General features: G+C 43.4%; 1 protein-coding gene across 5 annotated transcripts in view; it reads left to right on the top strand.

Annotated features, from left to right (window-relative positions):
• slit1a (slit homolog 1a (Drosophila)) overlaps positions 1–22,439 on the top strand; it is an 83,021-nt gene extending 60,582 nt beyond the window's left edge. For 2 of the 5 annotated variants that reach the window (XM_006783915.2, XM_087850235.1), the window contains 27 exons: positions 467–538; positions 626–697; positions 937–1,080; positions 1,944–2,107; positions 3,124–3,147; positions 6,061–6,205; positions 6,360–6,434; positions 6,536–6,679; positions 6,766–6,909; positions 6,995–7,161; positions 7,839–7,971; positions 9,542–9,610; positions 10,225–10,296; positions 10,402–10,473; positions 13,956–14,027; positions 15,297–15,460; positions 15,555–15,679; positions 15,777–15,874; positions 15,955–16,094; positions 16,235–16,328; positions 16,420–16,557; positions 16,660–16,888; positions 16,990–17,120; positions 17,222–17,415; positions 18,471–18,759; positions 18,842–19,053; positions 19,150–22,439. In XM_006783915.2, coding sequence (XP_006783978.1) covers positions 467–538; positions 626–697; positions 937–1,080; positions 1,944–2,107; positions 3,124–3,147; positions 6,061–6,205; positions 6,360–6,434; positions 6,536–6,679; positions 6,766–6,909; positions 6,995–7,161; positions 7,839–7,971; positions 9,542–9,610; positions 10,225–10,296; positions 10,402–10,473; positions 13,956–14,027; positions 15,297–15,460; positions 15,555–15,679; positions 15,777–15,874; positions 15,955–16,094; positions 16,235–16,328; positions 16,420–16,557; positions 16,660–16,888; positions 16,990–17,120; positions 17,222–17,415; positions 18,471–18,759; positions 18,842–19,053; positions 19,150–19,388 — 3,622 coding nt within the window. In that variant the 3' untranslated portion in view covers positions 19,389–22,439. The remainder of the gene's footprint in view (positions 1–466; positions 539–625; positions 698–936; positions 1,081–1,943; positions 2,108–3,123; positions 3,148–6,060; positions 6,206–6,359; positions 6,435–6,535; positions 6,680–6,765; positions 6,910–6,994; positions 7,162–7,838; positions 7,972–9,541; positions 9,611–10,224; positions 10,297–10,401; positions 10,474–13,955; positions 14,028–15,296; positions 15,461–15,554; positions 15,680–15,776; positions 15,875–15,954; positions 16,095–16,234; positions 16,329–16,419; positions 16,558–16,659; positions 16,889–16,989; positions 17,121–17,221; positions 17,416–18,470; positions 18,760–18,841; positions 19,054–19,149) is intronic. The other 3 variants (XM_006783917.2, XM_006783918.2, XM_006783916.2) reach the window with 3 other exon arrangements.
• The last annotated feature ends 1,226 nt before the right edge of the window (positions 22,440–23,665 follow it).

The raw sequence follows: 23,665 nt of genomic DNA, 5'->3' as shown, positions 1-23,665 counted from the left end.
AAACACATAGACACACGGGCTTAGTGGTTATCCTGTGGGGAGAGGCCTGTGGATCCTATTAGCAACAGCTATGTTCAGAGGCAGTCTACCGTATTTCACTTTGGATTTTGGCCCTGCATCACATTTTTTAAATTTTTCTTTCTCTCACACACACACATGCACATGCACACATACACATAGCAACGCAGCAGAAGAATGGTTGTTTGCCACTAATAATACAAGTAAATGTTTTGATTGGCTCCAAGGCTCCCTTGAAGAGATGCACCATTAAATATGGGAGAAAGCTGGAAGTCATCCTCATCCAGCTCGCAGTACGTTTGCTTATATTTGATGCCAGCGAGAAGCAGGGGCCATGCATCCGCCCCACCTTCAAAGGAGTCAGGCTTTTCATAAAAAGAGGAAACTGGCCTTTTTCCCAGATTCTCAAATTCCTTGACTAATTTTAATGCGTTCTTCTCCAACACAGAGATCTGAGCAACAACCAGATCTCAGAGATAGCTCCTGATGCCTTCCAGGGGCTGCGGTCCCTCAACTCCTTGTAAGTAGCCCCGAGCTGAGCTTGTGCATGAGGAGCCACTGGGCTGTCATATTCTGACTAAAGCGAGTCTGTGTTGTGATTTTGCAGAGTGCTGTATGGAAATAAGATCACCGACCTGCCTAAGGGGGTGTTTGACGGCCTCTACGCATTACAACTTCTGTAAGTGGATTACAAAGACATACACACACACACACACAAGACACTCTGCGGGCATATATTAAATACCAGGCACCCTGTACTCCTACTCAGTAAAGAAGTCATAACCTTCAAATAAACTTTGTTCCTATGCATAGTTTTCTAGATGGAATGTATAATGAATGAATACATAAAAAAATTTGCTTTTTCCTTCTTCCCTCCCTCCTTTTTTTCTACTTTTCTTTTCTTCCCCCTTCTCTCAGGTTGCTGAATGCCAATAAGATTCACTGCGTTCGTGCCAACGCCTTCCAGGACCTGCAGAATCTCTCGCTGTTATCGCTCTATGACAACAAGATCCAAACCCTCGCCAAGGGCACCTTCACTTCACTACGAGCAATACAGACCCTGTGAGTGAAACACACACACACTGAAACACACACACGCTCTGACATATGCTGATCCGTTACCATAAAACATGAGCCAACACAGGAGTTGTTTACTTGCAAGTCTGTGTAATAACACAGGAATGGAATCAGGAGGTAGAGAGGTGAGTAAATCTATCATCGTCACAAACACCCAGACACACACACAGCTTCTCCAGCTAGATAGAGATCAAAAGCAGCACATCTACCACACCCAGTCTTTCCACCACTGTTACGGAGACAACACCAATTCATTGAAATTAATGTCTCCTTTTTTCTGTCCTAAGCAACAAGGCAACACAAACACTGCTATCAATACAGACACCAGACGGGCATCTAAAATATACAGCATAAGGTTTTCTCATTGTCAAAGAAACACCTGTTGAGGTTGATAGTGGTGATGATGATGGTGCTATGGCTTGTCTCACCACACATACACACAAACGTAAACAGCACTGTATTAAAGTGTCTCAAGCTTGTTTTTACACTTGCATTGAAAATACGGGATGGAAGTGCACAATGAGCGTTTCTACCAGTCTCTGGCATCCCCAGACTGGCTACGTAAGCTGGATGCTGCTCGAAGTTAACAACAAAATCAGCTATGGATTGTTTTTCCCACTACAAAACACTACTCAGAGAGCGCTATTTAGTTCTATTATATGTCTTCCAAAGTGAACAAATGACACAGAAACAGTCTGGTTGGATAATAAATGTGTCTTAATCTTAAATTATTGCTCAGGTATGTGTTTCTGTGGTTCCAGGTGAGAGTCTGTGCCCAAACATGAACATCAGTTTTCATGTATTTATTCCCTTTCTTCTTCTGTCTTTTTCTCTCAACTTTTTTCCAGTCACCTGGCCCAGAATCCATTTATTTGCGACTGTAATCTGAAGTGGCTGGCCGACTACCTGCGCACCAACCCAATCGAGACGAGCGGCGCCCGCTGCGCCAGCCCACGGCGGCTCGCAAACAAACGCATCGGGCAAATAAAGAGCAAGAAGTTCCGCTGCTCTGGTAGGCCGGTGGCTCCGTGTCACTCTGCTGAAATTCATCCCTGCTGGTCTTCTCTATTTCTCAGACAGGCTTTGTTGTTTTTATGCCACTTGTCTCACGCTGCTCCTCGCTGACCTTCTGTCTTTCTCTCTGCTGGGAGTGACTTTTATCCCCTCCATGATAGCGCATTCAATGAGCGATCAGTCCCGGCAGAAGGTTTTACTTTGCCTATCATTTGCTGTGCTGCTGCTACTCAATCAATATCTGCCCAGATGAACTTGGGGCCAAGGAGAGAGGGATTGTTTGCTCTTTCTCCACTTTCCCTGCATAATACCACATCGTGAGTCTGGTTTCACATTCAAACCGCAGTGAGCTGAGATCACCAGTCCAGGCTGGTGTTAGGGCTTAGAGTTTCTGCCTGTGCCCACCATTCTCCTGCCCTTTGCCAGTCATAGGCTCCCATCCCTACCAGCCTCTGTCTCCTCTTGCTCTCTTCATTGCTCACTACCCACCGGGCTCATGTTTCCTTCATGGCCCCTTATTCTCTCTCTCCTCTTCATGACACTAGCCAGACTCCACCATTCCCACTCCCTCCACTGTGTGCCCACCATTGTGTGTACACACTTTGCTACGCTGTCTGGCATCCTGACCTGCTGAGGTTTCACACTTCTTTATAGACTCATTTGTTTGACTCGATCTGGTGGAGAAGGGAGTCCATGTGTTTTTTCTCTTTGTTTTTACTTTTTTTTTTCCTTTTTGACTTTTTCCTTCTTTCTCACCGTCTCCTTCTTTCCCCTCATGTCACCCTTCCTTAGCAACAGCCAAATATTTACCACCTTTTTACATTGTTACCAGTGTCTCCATATTGCCACACAGAGATAGTCCTAGGCTTCTCTGTTTAATTGTCATATACCTTAAATCATGTGTCGTCATATATAAACTTTATATATGACTGATATGAAGCATAGCAGTGCCAAAGCTATGCAGACCAGAGTGGTCTCACTGACATCCGTCCCTCTTTCTTTTCTCCATCACAGCCAAAGAGCAGTACGTCATCCCAGGTGAGTGGCTTGTAAACCTTCACCCCTATCATTGTCGTTTCTCTAATTTTCCACCTGCAGCCATCTACCAGCATCACTTTTTCCATTGCTTACTATTCATTTAAACAAAGTTCTCCACAAATTAAAGGGAAAAAATTCAGTTTATTACAGCCCGGGCATTACTTTTGTATATTTGCAATCATTTCTAAAAATGCTATAATTGAGTCAGAAAGAACAGCAAGCATTTAGATGATCATGCTGGATATGAACATGCAGGTTAGCCAAACTCATGTGGAAGTATTGTAGGAATCAGTGATTTGCCAATTAAAATTATGTAATTAACAGAAAACAATGCCAAATGTTTGGTGTGGGAAATGTCAATTTTTATGAAAAATCTGAATTTGATTTAGCAACATGCTCTGAAATATCAAAATAAGTCAGCACTTATAACTGTGTTGCATCACCTCTTTTGAAAATAGGCAGTAAGCATTTGGCAGTTGGAGACGGCAATCGCTGTAGGTTTAAAAGCAAAAAGTTTCCCTCCTCTTTCCTGATCTACTATTTCTGCAGGTTATGGCCTCCTTTGTCATTATTCCTGTCTCATAAAGCACATAATGTTTTACTGGTTGATAGATTTGGATAGCAGAGCAGGCCGTGTTGTGCAAAATTTGCTTTGGCATTGTCTTGCTGAAATAAGCAAGGCCTTTCCTTAAGAAGATATTGTCTGGACAACAGTTTTCCCTTCGCTGTTTCAAAAATAACAACCAAAAAAAAAAACCTTGGCAATTTTAAAGTGACAAGTAAAATTTGCCGTTTGTTGAGATACTTAAGATAAAAGTGCACACGAGAATACCTAATAGCGCCCAAGAGTTACTGCCCCTATGTGTGAATTTTAATGTGATATATATGTGTGAGAGCATCTGTTTCGTCTCAACTTTGTTTCCCTAACAGTCTCAGCAGATAGTCCAAAGGAAATGTGTCTTTGCTTTGGCATTAGCACAGACAGTCAGTCACAGAGAGGGACAGAAAAGGAGGCCGAGGGAGCGAGACAGAGGGGGAAAGAAAGTGTGTCCTTTCTATCAGTAAAAGCTAAAGAAAATAAAGCCCACCAGAGGACTGAGATTCCTATCGGCGGATGTTTCCGGACCTCTTAACAAGAGCACTTCCAAGAAAATAACCGGGAGGAGCAGTGATGTGTGTCAAAGTCTGCGTGTGTGTATGTGCGTGTGCCTTAGTGGGGTTGCGTATGCTTGGGTGATTCATTGTCTACACTTGTATATCTGTGTGTACGTGTGTGGAAATTAATGTGTCTTTGTGTGCTAAGTTGAGATAAAGCTTGCACTGGCTTAGAGAACAAATGGGAGTCCTATATAAGCAGAAAGAAGATCAAAGCAGAACGTGATTAATAAGAATTTAACCCTCTCCTGACTGATAACAATTAAAGCTTCCACAATGGAAACACACGTCCAAATCACTGATAGCATGGGAATTCAGTAACTTTGATAATGGGGGCCGAGTTGCAGAGATTTATGAGAACTTCTGCAACTCCAGCGATGAGTCACTTTGCACCTCAGAGAGGGAAAAACCTCATCCCTCTGCCCTCTATTTTCTCTGATTTCGTGTAAATTTGCTGACAGTAAAAGTGTCACCACCACGACACTTGTGACGATGACGATGACTCAGGCTCACGAATTCTCCCCTGGCTCCTCTACATCCTCGAGATCAAAGCTCTGTGCTGTATTTTCATTGCTTCCTCCATCGCAGGAAATGCCTTTTCCTGTGTCTGGCCTAGCGAGGGAAAAGTTCCTTAATGACCAGCATTACCGTGTCTGTCTGCACCCTCCGCTCCGCTGAGCCACTGAGAAGTGACACAGCTCCAGAAAAAATGTTTTTTGCACAGCCAACAAGAGGAAGTGGTTTCTGGGAAATTTTTTTTGTCACTGTCCAAAGGTATTCTAATAAAGTCAGCAATGAGGTTTTGGGATTAGGTCGTGTTTGGACAGATTTTTGATATTCAACTGTAGGATTTTGTCCTGGTTGTTTGAGGTTTTCCTGCTCATGACTGTGGTCTGGGTGCCCCGTGCGGTTCCACTGACGTCATCGCTAAACCTCAGGCAGAATGGTGCACTGATGTGAGCATGCAAAAGGGGAATGGAACACAAAACAAAGCTCTAAAACAAATTCCGTCTTTTTCCCTCTAAATGGAACATATACACACATACGCTCTAAATGCACGTATAAATGCATACATACACAGACGCTGGGGCACAATAGACACTCACAGACAAACACACACTGTTCTAAGTAGCTCCCAGTGCTTTTTCATTATTGAGCAGCCATGATGTAACTTGAAGCACACTTTTTGGCACGTAACATCTATTCATAGATAGAGGAGGTGCAGGAAAACGTCCCACATTCCCCTCGCTGCCTCATTCTTGCTCTATCAGGACAGGCGTCTCTCTGCACGTCCGCCCCTCACCTTTCATTTCTCTTTCGTCTTTCTTCTTTTCCTCCTTTTGCATCTGTTTCCTCTCTCTCCTTTCCTTCAAATCCACCTGTCATTTCCTGTGCCTCTCTCATCCTCCTTTCTTCCTTCATCCCCTGTCCCTTGGGTGGTCTGCTTCAAGCTGGCTGTCCAAATCCTCTCTCTTTTCACCCCAATGCTCCATCACCTCTCTCTAAAGTAACTCACCCATTCATCTTCTCCTATCAATGGTAGGAGGGTTGCAGGATGCTCTATAGGGCACCTAAGGTACCCTAAAGTAGGGAAGTCTCCTCTTCGGTCACAACAGGACAAACTGCTGACACACAGCTGCTGAGGGGGCGCATGCGTGACAGCAAACATCATGGGATTGAAGGCACTTGTGCTGGTTTGGAAGAATGACTCATGTTATATGTTGAGCCGTAACAATGTCTATTTTTTCTCCTTTTCAGGCACAGAGGACAGCCATCTGAACAATGCATGTAACAGTGATCCAGTCTGTCCTCCCAAGTGCCGCTGTGAGTCGAATGTTGTGGACTGCTCCAACCTTAAGCTCACCAAAATCCCCGAGCACATACCCGCATCCACCACCGAACTGTAAGCGAACAAGAAAAAAAAAGTATTTGAAGAATCTGTTGTGCGCTGAAGTTGTAGACGAATCAAATTTTAAAACTCACAGTGAATATCTAAAGAGAATTTGAATGGATTTTTCCGTCTGAATGATTAAACCTTTCAATCTTATTCCCACTAGCCGCCTTAACAACAATGAGATTACAACTCTGGAAGCAACTGGAGCTTTTAAGAACCTTTCCCAGCTGAAGAAAATGTAAGTAGAAATCCTCTTACCTTTCAGCAGTCACTCTCTAAAGAGTAAGTGCTGCTTTTAATTCTCTGACATGCTTTCTTTCTCCCCCCACAAACACACAGTAACCTCAGCAACAACAAGATCACAGAGATTGAGGATGGGGCATTTGAAGGCGCGTCCTCTGTCAACGAGCTTCACCTCACAGCCAATCAGATGGACTCGGTTCGAAGTGGGATGTTCCGCGGCCTTGAGGGACTGCGAATGTTGTGAGTCGCAACCCCATACTTGTCCATATTTGGAAAAGTTTCTGATGGGTTTTTTTTTTATTAATGTGTATTTCTTTTGTCCTCAGGATGTTGAGGAACAACAAGATCAGCTGTATCCACAATGACAGCTTCACAGGGCTTCACAACGTCCGTCTGTTGTCTCTGTATGACAACCAGCTGACCACAATCGCACCCGGAGCCTTCGACACCCTCCAGACTCTGTCCACTCTGTAAGATCCTGCCACACTCACACGCCTAGCTTTAATTTTAGGTTTTATTGCTCTCACAGTCTGTTTTATTCTCACTCTCTCCCAGTAACTTACTGGCCAACTCCTTCAACTGTGACTGTCGGCTGGCCTGGCTAGGTGATTGGCTGAGGAGCAGGAAGATTGTAACAGGTAACCCTCGCTGCCAGCGTCCTGCCTTCCTGAAGGAGATCCCGCTCCAGGATGTGGCTCTGCCTGACTTCCGCTGTGAGGAAGGTAGGCTGCTTTGAGTGCTTTACTTCACGTTATACCACAGCTCCCGTGTAAGTGGAGTTTTTCCCTCCTTGAAAAGAGAAAAGCATCTTAAATAGGATATGTTAATCCTTCTCTGTGTTTGAAACTAACCTGGGTGTGACTGATGAAGATTTTAACCCATAGTATGTTTAAAGTTTCTGAGATAATCTCAAATAATGGCCACTGCTGTGTGAGTCTTTTGTTTACTGAATAGATTGATACTCAGCAGTTCCTAAGCTGCTGATCAATGAAATGCTGAGTGGAGCTATTGAGCTGTTTGCCTTATTGATCAGTCACCCTGTTTGCACCTGAATGATTGTTAGACCTGTCTTCAGGCTTTAGGCAGCTTCCATTCTTTGCCTTTGCTGGTCAATACTACATTAGCGACTCTCCTTTCTCTTTCTGTGCTTTAATTTTTGTTTTTGTGCTTTACACATCTTTTACTTCTTCCTTCTTTATTTTCTCAGTGCCTTGTCAGGTTTAATTTATTGTGATGCTGTGCTGTCTTTCGGTTTGCTTTCTATTTTTACTCTATCTAAAGTTTGGGGGTTTTTTTGTCAGAAAAAACAGCAATTTTTTGGCTTGTTTCCATTTACGTCTGCCCTCATGGTCATGTTTTCTTTGTCTTCCTCTCTCATATCTCTCTTCTTTTATCCCAGGCCAAGAGGAGACAAGCTGTGTGCCTCGGCCCCAGTGTCCCAGTGAATGTACATGCTTGGAGACTGTGGTGCGCTGCAGTAACAAGCACCTTCACACACTGCCCAAAGGCATCCCCAGGAATGTGACGGAACTGTGAGTTCTTTGGAATTAATTGCTCCAATTGCATTTATATTTATCAGGTATTATTTTCGCCTCATCTTTCCTTAAAAGCAAGGAAGATCATTAAAAAACAAACGTAAAGTGGACTTTATGAGCCTCTAAAAAAGATAAGTGTTAACAGCAGGGGCAAAGAAAACACATCGCGTCACTTAGGGAATAGGAAAGGAGTCAATAAACCCTGTAGTTATTCTCTCAGACATTCTTCTTCTATGTTCCTCACGGCCTTCAGGGCTAGCACTGATGTCACTCTCACACTCAGAGCCAAGGATTAGTGTGTGTGTTTGTGTGTGTGCGTGAATATTTGTGTGAGGGCCAAAAGCCTGTCCACAGGAGCATAGGGGAGCAACAGGACATTTTAATGAGCAGTTTTCAATGGAAAGGGGAGGAAATGGAATAGGTCTGGAACTTTCCAATAATGCTTAAAGTGGTTCAGACCAACTCAGGCACACACACACACACACACACACACACACACACGCTGTGCGAGCCTTAAGGCCTGTCATTGTCCCAGCAGGTGTGACCAGGTGTGCCCCTCTGTTCTGGGCTTTCATCTTGTCATCTGGAGAGTTTGCTACTCCATCATTATCCCAAGTGTCCTCAGCACCGTCATTACCTATCATTACCACTGAACCCAAAGGCCTCCTAACTACCCACCTCCCCGCACCCACGCACCCTGCGCCTCCCACCCTGTGTACAGTCAAGAACAATAGCAGGAGCCTGCAGCTCTGCTCAGAAGGACCAGGCCCTAAACCGGCCATTTATCAAAGTGACACACCACTAGTAGGACTTTGTGTTGGTAATCAGGAGGGTGGTTGTGCGCCTTGTATACATCACTCACTTGCATAGCCCACACAAACACAAGGGTTTGTACATCACTTTAAAAGTGCTGGGTCACATTTAGGAATTGTTGTTAAACTGGAAAATCAGAAAAAAGCAAATTCACTGAAAGTAACACATTTGTCTTCTTTTCTTAGTCACTATTTCACAGTAGAAGTGATTCTTAGCCCAGTATCTGTGAAATGGGACTACTTAAACAGCATGTCTGTGGAATGCTTGCTATGCTTGACTTCTAGTCTTGACAAGCAACATTGTGTTAAAACCTTGTAAGCAGATATCCATACATGAATATGCAGAATCTGACACCAGAAGCTTTTTGGTTTTCATTTGTAGACTGATTGAAGTTCTAACTTTTTTTTAACAATCCTGTTTGAGCAGGCTTTGATGCAGTTAAATAGTGTGTAGAAGAGTAAAACAGGGATTGCACTGTAATCATCAGCTACTGATAATGATTTCTCTTTTATTCATTTTTTCACTATCCCAATATTCTGGTTACTGTGGATCCTCCATAAAATTCACCTCCAGAAGCTAGGTCAGCACAGTAGCCAACTGGTTACCAGAGCCATGAGTGGATCAGTTGAATCTTAGATTGAAAATACATTAAGAAATAGTGCTGGTAAATATTTTCAGTCTGCTGTAGCTGTTCTATCTTTCAATGATAGCACCTGCTGGTTCATTACAAACCTATTTGTGTCTGTCTGTCCAGGTATCTAGATGGAAACCAGTTCAGTGTTGTTCCAAAGGAACTGTCTGCCTTCAAATACCTACAGCTGGTGTAAGTTTTTTGTCTGTGTACATCTTCAATTACAAGGTCTAGATCCAGGATGTCAAACTTATATTACACCATGGACCACATACAGCTAGCTTTGATGTTAAGCCTTTGTGTTTACCTGCACATTTAATCCCTGAGATATATTAATGCCATAAAAAGAAGTGCAATTTCAAGTATGTCAGTTTTTCTACAACACAAAGAAATGTTGCTTAAGAATGACTCTTTGAACCTAAAGTCTAAGAAACAGCTTTATAAAATTACAGCAAAAGATCTGGTAGCTCATTGCCTTGACTGTTGTGTAATTCTAAAACAGAAAGTTCTTGTTAATTCACAGAAAATATCCAGTTTATTATGTCTTTTTTCACAGAAAGAAAGAAAGAAAGACCTTTACTGTCATTTAATTGATTATCTATTGCTTAATTTCTGGGGGTGGGGGTGGGGGGGGTGGGGGGTGGGGGGGGGTCTTTATCGGTTATTACAGTCCAAAATTCTTGTTCCTAAGTCATCCAGTGGGCCAGATTGGAGTCTTTGCCGGGCCAATTCTGGCCTCCGGACCTTATGTTTGACACCCCTGGTATTCATCAGTACAGTGAATGGTTTCCTTTTTTACGTTTCAGAGACCTGAGCAACAACAAGATAAACTCTCTGACCAACTCATCCTTCGCTAACATGAGTCAGCTTACCACTCTGTAAGTCTTAACCAGCCTTGACTGTCATTTTAATTTATCTGCAACTAGAAAAGTTTTGTTTTAATTCTAACTAAATTTGACACTTGTGACGATCTTACTTTGCAGAATTCTGAGCTATAACTCGCTGCGCTGTATCCCCAAAATGGCTTTCAGTGGACTGCACTCACTTCGACTGCTGTGAGTTCATTTTCATATTTCAGATGAATTGCATGCAGGTACTATTTGTGTTATATATGTGCTTTTTTTTTTTCAAATACAGAATGTATGCTGCCTGTGCTATGAGAGTGTTTCACTTTTTTCCTCATGAAAAATCAAATGTTTCTTTGGTGTCACATCATTTCAGGACAGTGTTCATTCTGCTCACTGAGAACATTTGAAGTCATTTTGACAGAAGTGTTCTAAAACAAGACAGGACTTACTTTCAGGCTAAATGAGTTATTAAGGAGGATATTTTTGCAGCCTGCACTGACTACAGAGATGGTGCAAGCAGATGCTGAGAATGTTTGATTGACTCCAGAGGAATGAAACACAGTCTAAACAGTTATGACAGCTTATGAATACACACACAGACACACACAGACACACACATAAACTCCGACCTATTTTCTCTGTTTAGATGGCAGCTGTGGGGGGAAATAGCAGTGTTATTCCAGCTCCCACTCCTAACCACCTCCTCTTCAGACTTCTGCCCAGTCTGCTTGTTCACCTCCAAGTGCCCCGAGCTCATCACTGCTGCACCATCAGGGCCAAACACATGCTCCCACATCCCACTGTACAAAATCACCCTGACTCTGATTGCCGGAGAATGTTTGCCCCGCTAGCTGTAATGGTTTTGACTTTGCCTCTGGGCTTTTATGAAGTTATGAAGTCTTTGATTGTGCACTCTCAGTGACCATGGGCTCCCTGCGGATGAATCGGTCTGCTAAATAACTGAGATGTAGATCGTAAATGCATTCGACAGATAGATGACGAAATAAAACCAGTCTTTGGAAGCGCACAGCAGCTCGAAGCTTCAAGCTTTAACTCGAATGTACAGTTTAGTTTTGCGAAGGGAGAAACTGAGACCAGGCCCAGCAGCACTCCTTATGAGATTACACGCGCACGCCAATGTCTATTTGTGTGTCTGTGTGTCTGTGTGCGCACTGATGCCTGTATATGCATAGTCTAAATGTTTGTCATCTACTGGCTTGGTGCCTGTTAGCATGTGTGTGGGAGTGCAGTTATCAGCCTTCCATGTGTGCTCATAGCAGGCACACTTTTTATTAGTGACAACAAAGCTTCAACAAAGCCTCTTTTTACGGTGGGATTCGACTAAAGCCCCCGATCATTACGAGACACAAAGCGTAAGAGCCCTTTTAGTGTAGAATGAGAGTGAAGCTCGGCCATCATTAGCTGATGCCGCCGTCGCTACGCCAGGCGTAGAGCTTTGATCTCTAATGAAGCTGTGCGTCCGTTATTTCTGCTGTTACTCACTCACGCCACCTTTACTTCTGAAATTCCCCTGAACAAGTATGCTAGACGCCATGTGAGGCCCTCCCTCAGTGCCACCAACACGTACACACACACCACACAGGCTCAGAACTATATACAATAACACACATATATACACACAGACTGTCTGGGCTACCTTATTGTCTTACTCAGACGGGAGTCCAAGTGAAGCAGAAAACTTTGATGTCTTTACTGCCCGTGTGATCAATCATAAGCCTCCCATTAAATGTCAATTGGAGCTGTGGCATTTCTTTCTTTGCTTAGAAATACAGTGGGGGGTGCAGCAAATCTCGAGCGACAATGAGCTCAGTTTAATAGTTTAAACTTTCAGACTCCACAAAAAGTTCAGAGTTCAAAGTTGGAAGCTTCATGGAAACCACAATGAGATGCCAAAAGCGCCGCGCTCATGTGCAGTCGCGCACGCCGAGGTGCCAGAGCCTTTATAAAGCTGCACCTTTGGCTTTACACAGCAGTAAAAGAGGAGAAGAATCATTAACGCTCACTTCTTCAAACAAACCAGGGGTCTGAGGCTGGCATGGATGTGGTGTGATTGCAAGCGGCACTGTGTGAGTGTGCACACACGTGTGTGTGTGTGTGTTTGTATGGTGGTTGTGGTTTAAGCTGCAGATTAATACGCTTCTAATTGGCCTGCTGAGTATTAGGTGTGAGGTGAGTGAGCTGAGACAGCGCCAGGGTGTGGCCCGCAGGGGTTTGAGTAGCAACCTGTAAGAAATTAATGTGATATGAAAGAAAAGAGAAGGAAAAAAACAATGAATGTAAAGCCTTCAACAAAAACAAAACAGACATGTGGCTCACAGAACCAGACTTCCCACACTCTGTGTAGACATAAGCCATCGCATTGTCAATCGGTTTCATTCTGGGAATCGGGCTGCAGATAAGTTGGCATAAGCAACGTGAATTGACAGAATGATATACAGCCGTAGCAAAGAAAAGTCAAAAAGAGAGAATGTTAGCAGGAGCGCAGATCAAGTTTCTTCCTGGAGACTCCATGGCTCCTTTTTTCCCATGAGATCTTTCCCTGACTGGCACACTGCTGCTGGCTTTACGCCCTCGGTATCCTCCGACTACCACAACCCACCTACGCGCTCTACACTAATAAGCATTCTCCACGGCACACAGGCCAATTAGCGTGTTGTCTCAGGCAGGTTACACTGTATATTTTTCCTCTAGTATTTAGTATTCTTACACTGACCAACTTCCCTCTCCGCATCCTTTCCTCTGACTCTTCCGCAGTTTCACCGTGATTGACAAGTCCAACAAAGGAGGCAGTTTACTTTCAGAGTCTGTTTATACATCAGTTCTCTTCATCCAGGCATAGAGAGCAGATGTGTCATGTACTGTTATTGTGGACTGAGCTGTGGTAACATTAGCTTGCGGTCAGCTGAGGTTTAGAGGTGGTAATGACCTGGCGGATTACAATGACCATCAATCATGTAGCCATTAAGCCATGTAGGCTTGTCAACCTTGGTAGCAGTCTGAGAACAAGGAAAATAACAGTAGATTCAAAATAATGCAAAAACACACCAGGATTAATATTAATGCATGTGCCCAAATATGCAAGCACATAATTGTTCCTCGTTGTCTGCACACACACTTACACTGTCCTGCATGTGGTACAGCTCTCTTTAACCCCCCAACTCTATACCCCTGTTGGCCCTGCCAGCCAGACGCGCATAGAAACTTGACACCAGCCTTTTCCAGACGTACAGAGCCTCGTATCTTTGCCAGCTGCACATGGCTCTACCAGAAACACAAACCACCTCCCGCTCATTTAGAATGCCAAGACAACATTGCGCCATTGTTCCTGATAGTTCTGGTTTCGGTTTGTTGGAAAGCAATCAACCCAGCACTGACAATTAATATACTGACTCTTTGGTTTACTTTGAAAAAAATATAGCTTTACCATTTGGACACAGGAGCGCTGTTATAAATACTGAAATGGTTCATGGACAACGTTCAAATACTTGTCTTTTTTAAAAAATGATACTAGTGTGTTTTAACAAATCAAAAACTAGTTGATTTTCTGGCAGTTGACCAATCATTAATTCTTCTTTTGAACTTTGTTCTAATAGTAAGATTTTCTTTCTGTGCTCAGATGTCTTCATGTATTTTCTCTTTTTGTCCTCTCCTTCCCCTTCACCCTTAAGGTCTCTTCATGGCAATGAAATCTCAGAGCTTCCCGATGGCATCTTTAATGACGTGTCCTCACTTTCCCATTTGTAAGTAGTAACACACAACTGTATGGCCCTTTCCAGAACCATTTTCATCTGCATTTACCATGTTAAGTGTACATACATGTAGCTGCACACAAAAATGCATACACACACACACACAGGCACTGTCAGGTACAGGAGCCGTCTGCACACACAGCCAGAGTGTGGCTCACAGCGGGCTGTCTGTTGTCCTCTTTGGTCGGCTCTGCATGAGACGAGCCCTCCCTTAATCAGCCGCAGTCCTGCGGTTCAAGCAACACACAGACCCCTTTGCTCTCTCATCTCCCTGTGTGACATCTTTGAAGCACAAACATTCACTGACTTGCACACACATATCTTTCATGGTCTGTGGACTTCAGTGTTTATTTATTTGTCTGCAATTTTGTGTGAGTTGGGCGTCTGGCTGTGCATGGCTTTTGCCATCCAGCATAAATTGTCACATCATTTCGTGACAGTTGCTGATCAGTAGACATATCTACCTATTAGATAGATAGACTTATCGTGAATATGGAGCTACCAGGCAGGAGGGGAAGACCACGGAGGAGGTAGGATGTAGTGAAGCGGGACATGCAGACGGGTCGTGTGACAGAGGAGGAGGACAGAGTGAGATGCATCAAATGCGGCTGAAGGGAGCAGCCAAAAAAAGATGATGACGACAGATAGATCTGTCAATCTGTAGGTGTCCTCCAGTTTTGACACTGGAGCTCTGGCAGAAGGAAGCATAGGGAGAACTAAACAAAGACATTTCGTGGAGAGCAGAGCAAGAGTCGAGGCTTCATGAAAATGGGGCTGGAGTGAGGGATGGAGGGGAGCCATTGATCCACAGTCACAGTCAAGTGGCTTTCATGTAAGCAGATGTCAGGTGTCAGCTATTGGCTCGGCCTGAAAGATGAGCCTGTGTTCCGCAGTAATGGAACAGCATCGATTCAGGAGTGTTTGTGCATCCAGCGGGAGGACAGAGCGCCATTGATTCCTGACCACCATAACAGAAGCAGTTAAGAGTGCCTTCTGTTCACACCTTTGCCTGTAATTGAACAGCCTTCCTCCTGATAATGCATGGCTCAAAGTGGCATTGAGCGTTAAAGTTTAGAGCTGTTTTATTCTGAGGGAGGCTCTGATTTTTTTGTCTAGGACATCAAGTTGATTTTTAAGTGAGTGTTACTTTATATGAGAATGTAGAGACACCTGCTGGTGACAGAGTGCACTACAGTGGGTAGACTTATACTAAAAGAGCCTAAATCACTGATTACTAATGACTGATCTCTGAATTTTCAGGGCAATCGGTGCCAACCCCCTGTACTGTGACTGTCACCTGCGTTGGCTGTCGGACTGGGTCAAGACTGGATACAAAGAGCCCGGCATCGCTCGCTGTGCTGGTCCTCAGGGCATGGAGGGCAAACTTCTGCTGACTACACCTGCAAAAAAATTTGAATGTTCAGGTAAGTTATTGTGTTCAGCCCAGGAATTTTGTCTTAGATTGGTCACTTGTACCTGTAAAAAAATGAAATATAAGCTTTTTGGCATTTCCTCTAGGTGATGTGGACACGGCAGTGTTGGCCAAGTGTAACCCTTGTCTGTCGAGTCCGTGCCAGAACCATGGCATCTGCCACAGCGACCTGGTGGAGATCTACAGGTGCAGCTGTCCTCCAGGATTCAAGGTAAGAACTATCTAGAACGATGTGAATTTCAGTTAAGAGGTTACCGACGTGAGTAGCATCATTTTTGGCAGATCCCTTAGTCTGGCCTCTGTTTCAGGGAAAGAACTGCGAGACGGTTCTGAACGCCTGTGTGAGCAGCCCATGTGCCAATGGAGGAACCTGCCGAATGGATGCAAATCAAGAGGGACAGTACAGGTGAGGAGATCAGTGAAGGAAAGGAATTAAATCTTAATCAAAGACAGAACTTGATGAGATGGATTTGTTTGCTTTCACAGTTGCACATGTTCATTGGGCTTCGAGGGCCCGACTTGCGAAACCAATATCGATGACTGCGATGACAACGACTGCGAGAACGGAGCAACCTGCATCGACGGTGTCAACAACTACACCTGTTTTTGTCCCCCCTACTACACAGGTTAGTAGATGCAACATAGTTAAGATCAAGAAACAGCTGCACAGTAACAAAATATCAGTTAAAAAGAAGGTTTTATGCTATAATAAATATGATTCTGCTCTGCGTTAACCACCTTCTGTAAAACTTTTGCCTTTTTGCAGGTGAAATGTGTGAAGAAATGGAAGATGTGTGTGCCCCCGGTCGGAGCCCCTGCCAACACGAGTCTACCTGCCTCATCACATCCTCTGGACCCAAGTATGTTTTACTCCCAGAAGCACCAGATCAATCAATTCTGAAGCTGTATGTTGGGAAATAGACAATTTATATTTGTATTTTTGCATTGCAGGTGTGTGTGTTCTCCTGGTTATGTTGGTGATGACTGCAGTGTAGACTATAATGACTGCGAGGAGCATCGCTGTCAGAATGGAGCTCAGTGTGTGGACGAGCTAAATGGATATTTGTGCATCTGTCCTGAAGGATATAGGTGAGGAGAGGACAAGTGTGCCATTATTTTTGGCTCCTTAGTTTCTTCTGCTTTAATCAGATCACACTCCTAAAAATCCCCTCACTGTCTGTCTTCCTTTAGCGGTCAGTTATGCGAGGTTCCCCCATCTCTACTGTCACTGTGCGAGCGGGCCGACTGCCAGAACAACGCCCCATGTGTGGAGCGAGGTGGGCGCGCCCTCTGCCAGTGTCCTCCCGAGTTCGGAGGGCCACGCTGTGAGAAGCTGGTCAGCGTCAACTTCATCGACAGAGACTCCTACCTCTTGCTCTCTGACCTTAAGAACTGGCCTCAAGCTAACATCACACTACAAGTATGTGCAGTCATTTCTACCATTTCAGTGTGCTGGCACTGCCTTTCTGTGCTAAAGCCTGAATAACTCAAACACCCAATGCAAAAATGATCTCTCTGTAGGTATCAACGGCGGAGGACAATGGTATCCTGCTGTACAATGGAGACAATGATCATATGGCGGTGGAGCTCTATCAAGGTCATGTCAAGGTTAGCTATGACCCCGGCAGTCAGCCAGGACATGCCATATACAGGTGAGGTGCCACTGCTCGCTCAGTCCTGATGAGCACGTAGCATTTTGTGTTCACTTCAGTGACTGTACTGCATATCTTCAATCTGTGTTTTCCTTTCCCAGTACTGAGACTATCAACGATGGTCAGTTCCACACAGTGGAACTGGTGACCTTTGACCAGATGGTGAACCTGTCCATTGACGGGGGTCTCCCTACCACAATGGACAGCTTTGGGGCAGTGCGGCCCATCAACGGGGAGGCTCCACTATACGTGGGGGGTAGGGGCCCTCTCCAGAACACACCTCCCTCCTCTGCAGGCACTCTTAACTACTACACTACTGTCAATCACCACCCCTCCCCCTTCGCTTTGTCACCACCCGAATCACTCCTTTCCCTCAACCATTCAACCCTTCAACCCTATCCTCTAGCCACTCCATCCCACCTTTAGTCATGACTGTGTTTGCTAGAAAAAATACAGATAAACCTCCTGAATACTAACACACACACACGTTTTTTTAGTCATGAACAGGAAGCTCAAAAGTAAAGCTACGTTCAGCTTCTTCTGAACCAGGTAGCACTGCATCTTTGATTTAACAGAGGCTTACACCAGATGCCCTTCAGGCTGAAGTACAACCCACAGCCTTTCCCTTGCAAATGTGTTAACCACCACACAGCCGAAGGAACGTCATTCTCAAAAATAATAGATCATAATTTAGAGTAAACACACAATGCATCTCTCTATAGACTTTGTCCTTCAAGCACTTTTTTATAGTGTGTGAACTACGCCATCTAGTGTTAGAATCATAATCAAACTACCACACACAGTCTCGACTTCAGACTAGTTTTGTATTTGCATGCATTTTTTTTCCCATGGTGCACATGGTGTTCATTTGTATAATTTACATGTAATTTAGCCACTCTTGATAGAATCAGACTTTCAAACTGAAAAAATAAACCTTTAAAGTTACACCTTAGATTTGTTGCATTTCAGCCCCCATTTCTGGGTTCATATCGGATCAGGAGTGGCTCAGACTTGGTGCTGTATGTTTTTCCTGCTGTGATGTGCTGTTCTTCATTCATACAAACTACAGGAAAAATTTTTTTCCATACCTCTCTCCCTTTTGTTGTCCCCCATTTCAAGGATGATGTGTCTTATAGTGCAAATGTAAAAAAAATCAAAATTAGTAAAACCCCAACAAAAAACAGTTGTATATACTAATCTGAGAAGTGGTTTACACACTGCTGGGACACACGTGCTTGAAAATATCAGTCTCCATTACATTCATACCAGCCCTGTGTTAGCTGTCTGTGCGTGTGACTCAGTATGCACGTCCTTGTATATAACGATCCTTTCTCTCGTTCCTTCCTCCAGGCATGCCGGTGGACGTGCACTCGGGCACTTTCCGTCTCTGGCAGATCCAGAATAGCTCCAGTTTCCATGGCTGTATCCAGAACCTGTACATAAACAACGAGCTTCAGGACTTCACCAAGACCCAGATGAAGCCTGGCGTGGTACCGGGCTGCGAGCCCTGCAAGAAGATCTACTGCGTACATGGCATATGCCAACCTGATGGGGTCCAAGGACCCGTTTGCCACTGCCAGCCAGGCTGGAGCGGGGCGCACTGTGACCAGCCTGCTAGCAACCCCTGCCAGGGCAGCAAGTATGTCAGCAAATGGAATAGCTTTGGATCAAGTTTTTAAACTTTATATTTATATTTATTGAGTTTATTGCCTCTTAAATAGGTGTGTCCATGGAAAATGCATCCCTCTGGATTCTCAGTCATACCGCTGTGAGTGTGCAGAGGGTTACCGTGGAGCCCTGTGTAACCAACAAGGGGAGCTGTTTAACCCCTGCCGTCATCTGTCCTGCAAACATGGTCGCTGCCAGATCTCAGACACAGGAGATGCATACTGTCACTGTGAAAATGGCTATACCGGAGAACTCTGTGATGCAGGTGGGTTTTGTGCATGTTAGTCTGTAGTGATAAAGAAAAACAAGACTTTAAAACAAGTCATATTAAAAACCTTTTTTCCCATTGTTTTTTATTTAGAGATTGAGTGCAGAGGGGAACCTGTGCGAGACTTCTACCAGGTCCAGCGGGGATACGCTATCTGCCAGACGACACGCATGGTGTCTTGGGTGGAGTGCACTGGAGCCTGCGACACAGGGGCCTGCTGCGCCAGCCAGAGGATGAAACGTCGGAAATACACCTTCGAATGCAGCGATGGGACCACCTTCAGCGAGGAGGTGGAAAAGACCATCAAGTGCGGCTGCGTGGGCTGCATGTAGCACAGTTCACTCCCGTTCCCCGCTGCTGCTGACGAGCAGAAGATGGAAAGAAAGAAAGAAAGGAAGTAAAGAAAGGAAAGAGAAGACAGTAGGAAAGTGAGGGAGAGAAAGAAAGAGAGATATTAAAGAATATATATAAAACCTCTATCTATATATTATGGACAACAGTGTTTGTAAAATAGTATATTTCCTCCCCTTCTAAGGGTGTTTGACCTACAGTAAAACAGAGAAACCAACATCACGGGCAACAACGTAGGTGCGATAACAGCAGCAAACCATTGTATCCGCAACATTGTTTCAACCCGAGTCACCCAGTGTGAATTCCCCATCCATCTCTGAGGCCTCTGACAGCCCAGCCACCATCTACCATCTTTACTTTGTGGAGGCAGAGAGAACAGTGGGGTCCGGCCTGGGAAAAGCAGAAGGCTAAGAGGAGAGCTGGACAATTTTGACTTGGCAAAGCTGTTTTGAGTTGAGCTTGGCTGGGTTGCCTGGACTGGGCTGGATATGGTTTGGGTTGAGTTGAAGTTGTTGTTGGTTTGGTGTAGCAGTTTCTCTGCCAGGATACAGTCATCCATCCACACACGCACACGTAGAAGTGAACAGCAAGGAAGAAAACGTACGATTAAGAGCGGCGCAGACGTCGTGGCTTCGAGGCTAGGGTGGTCTAGTGTCACAGTTGATTTCTGTGAGGTACCGTAACAGAAACTCCATTAAAAAATAAATAAACAAGAGACTGCGCTGACTAGCAGCACTGAAAACAGCAGTCAAGGCACGTCTCTGAAGTACATGATCACACATGCATGGCATACACACATTTTCTGCACAGTCTAAACGCCACACGGGAAGGCTTGTGCCAAACTATTCCAATCAGAGAACCCATCCGGTGCTGACAGTGCCCAGTGCTTATCAGCCCCCAGCATGAATCGCCTCAGGGTTAGGATGATTTGCATAATCCCACCCCCAACCTACTCCACCCCAGTGAGTAGGAGGCCAATCAGTCCTGCTCCTTTTGATGCCTGCAGTATTAAACTTGTGCAAACTGTTGCATGTTTGGAGACGTTTGCTAACAAATATGTAGAGCTTCTTAATATCCTTATAAATGTACAAAACAAAAAGGTTGCAGAATCATGCTCTGTTGTTTTATTTTTTATTTTGTTTTGTTTCATTTCTCATAATTTGTTTTTGTTATATTTTTGTGTCATGATGTAACCTAACTCCTTTAGCTGCCCCATCCCTCCCCTACAACCCTTTATATAGAAATGCCTAACAGATTCTAATATATATATATTTGTATTTCATTTTGGTATAGTATTTTTCTATGTTAAAGAGTAAGTCTGTTTCCTGAAGCTTTGGGACTGGTGGAAAGGCGTTCATTTGGTTCCCTAGGTGTTTTTTGTTTTTTTAATTTGTTGTATCTCACATGCTCCAAAAGGTGATTAATTACATTTAATTGGCCAAAAAAAATGCAGCAGCTGGTTGGCCTTTTTGTATAGAAGGCAGTATTGGTCTAGAAATATGTTTAATATTGTATATGTTGTCTTCCATGTGAATATTACATTAATTCATTGAGAGTCTGTGCTTGTTTTTATTTATTTTATCTAATGGCGTTTTCCTGTAGAAAGTGAAGATCAAAAATGTCAAAAAGATTTAAAAAGGTAACTAAAAAAAATAAATTACGTAAAAAACTGTATTTGTAACATCACTTCATAGCAGTGTTTGACCTTCCTCTCTGGCTCAGACATTCCTGGTTTGCTTGTGGGGGCCGGAGAGTTCAGAGCTGAGATTAAGAGATGTCCCCCACCTCAAATTTCCCTTGAAATTAACACATCACACTTAAAAGACTTCTGATTGTTTCCTTGTTCATTTGGATTGAAGTGCTCGAGTTGCATTTCTGTCATTTGAATTTGTGAGCTGGTGGGTTTTGTTTTGGGGTTTTTTTTAAAGTTTTTTTTAAATTAGTCAAGCTCAACTGATCATAAGCTGCTGTCAAGCCAGAAGGAACAGGATGAAGTTGCCTCTGTGGACAATGATCATGTTATCAAGGTGTGTCATCCAAGATTGCTTTGAAAAGGCAACTGTGTGTGAAGCATTACATGCCTACTACTGACAGATAAGTAAACGAGAACGGTCTGGACATTTTCAGTATCTGTCAGTTTTAAGTGGTAATCCATACGAAAAAAAAAAAGGAAAAAAAAGAAAGCAATGGTGCCAATTACAGTGAACGTCATACCTGAATGTATAAATGTGTATAGATAAATATGACCTATGCTTATTCATGAAGTGGTAACTTTTAGCTGTTATTTAGTTTCCAATGTAAGATATAGAAATCACATCCTGTCGAATAAGTGACAGTCCATCGGGATGGCGTTAAGGTGTTGTTCTCTCTGCAGATCGGGATTGTGTTTGATCCGTTTTTCTGATCTAACTGTTAAAGTCTCTTTATAGTGTGAAAGGCTGCAGTTCTCAGCTCATACAGCGTTGCATCACGGAGCTCCTATTCATATTGCTACCCATGTTAACTTTGTTTTACATGCTGTCGCTGTGATCCCAGTGGTGTACAAAAACATTAAAGATCCCATAAAGGATACTGATGAACAGTCACTGTAATACTTAGGCTGTGTGCCTCGTAAAGGTGCGCGTTTAGTCAAATGTGACTTTCTTTCCATGTCTCCTTTCCTTCCTCTGCACTAATCTGTACTGGACTGGTGCATTCAACTTCCTGGTAGACATCTTAGTGGTGCTTGTGCTATATTGAGATGTAATTCAGTTACTGGTCACATGACCAGAAACACAGTTTTCTTCCATCCTATGAACTATATACATAAATGTTATCGTGAACAACACAATGTCTCTGTTGTATTGAAATGGTGCAAAAACTAAGAAATATCCCTGGCTGGGTTCTGTCTGTTTGCGTTTATGTTACAGGACTGATGGTGGGATTGAACTGAAAACTCAATAATGCTGAATGTATGTAGTGCCACCGACAAAATGTTTACCAAAACTCCACTCTTTTCATTAATTAAACTTAAATGTGTGTGCTTTTAAAAATTGTCTCCATCATTTCCTTCTTTTACTTGGCAAATCTTACAAGTTTGTATTTGAAACACAGTCACACTTTTTTATCTATCTATCTATCTATCTATCTATCTATCTATCTATCTATCTATCTATCTATATATATATATATATATATATATATATATATATATATATATATATATATATATATATATATATATATATATATATACACACACACACACACACACACACTTTTGCCTCTGTACAACACCACAATTTTCAATTCCAAGTTTTGAAATTGCATTTGGCAGCACTTCACTGGAATTCTCAATATGACTTCCAAAGGGATGTTGATGCAAGAAGGGGGAGACTGTTTTGTTTTTCCCCCAATGGCAGCAAAAGTATTGTTCTCTCATGGCCAAATCACTAACCTTAACTCAATCAAACACAACATGCTTTCAGTTACTCAAGACAAAAAAGAAAGTTGAGAGGTCCCTACAAACAAGCAGCTGCAGATGTGGCTGCAATAAAGGCCTTTACAGACTATCTCAAGGATGGAAACATTTGGTGATGTCCATGGGTTCTAGACTTCAGGAAGTCACTGACTGCAAAGATTTTCATCAAACTTACATTAAAAATTACATCAGTTTGTCCCAATAATTTTGAGCCTGTGAGAATGGGGGACTATATAAAAATGTCTTATTCCTAAACAGTTAATACTAATTCAATACTTTTGTTAAACCATTTGAGCTGCAAGCCTGTAGATTCACATCTATTTTGTGTGACTTCAAATCCAGTGTGGTGGTGTACCGGGTTATGCCTTGTTTGCAGGTGTAGGCTCTACTTGGCAGAACTTTCTTTTTTAATGATTTGGTAGTAACCAATTACTGACTTACTAAGGTGGTGTGTCATTCATTTGTAAAAGGGACCTAACTGCATATCACCAAAAAGGGTAAATAAATTAACTACTTCGTGTCACACTGGTTATAGTGAAAAATTGTGCCTTTACTGTTTTCTACACTGACAAAGGTTATGGAGGCCAACTGTTTACCAATCGGTCCAACAGCACAGTGGGAGCTTCCTGTGGGCATTGGGGCTATTGCCCTTTGGCCGTATGGCAGGTCCCATTTATGTAAAATGCCATCAATACCGTGTTAACTACAAAGTTGAACCATAACCATACTGTCAAGTTCACGTGAATATTCAGAATGCTGACTGTAAGGACCTCAGAGTATAATTTGTGAATATTTTTA

Source organism: Neolamprologus brichardi, chromosome 13 (assembly GCF_056152115.1).
Source record: "Neolamprologus brichardi isolate AB-2024 chromosome 13, ASM5615211v1, whole genome shotgun sequence".
In the NCBI taxonomy this organism is placed as follows: domain Eukaryota; kingdom Metazoa; phylum Chordata; class Actinopteri; order Cichliformes; family Cichlidae; genus Neolamprologus; species Neolamprologus brichardi.
This window is presented reverse-complemented; position numbering and strand designations above follow the sequence as displayed.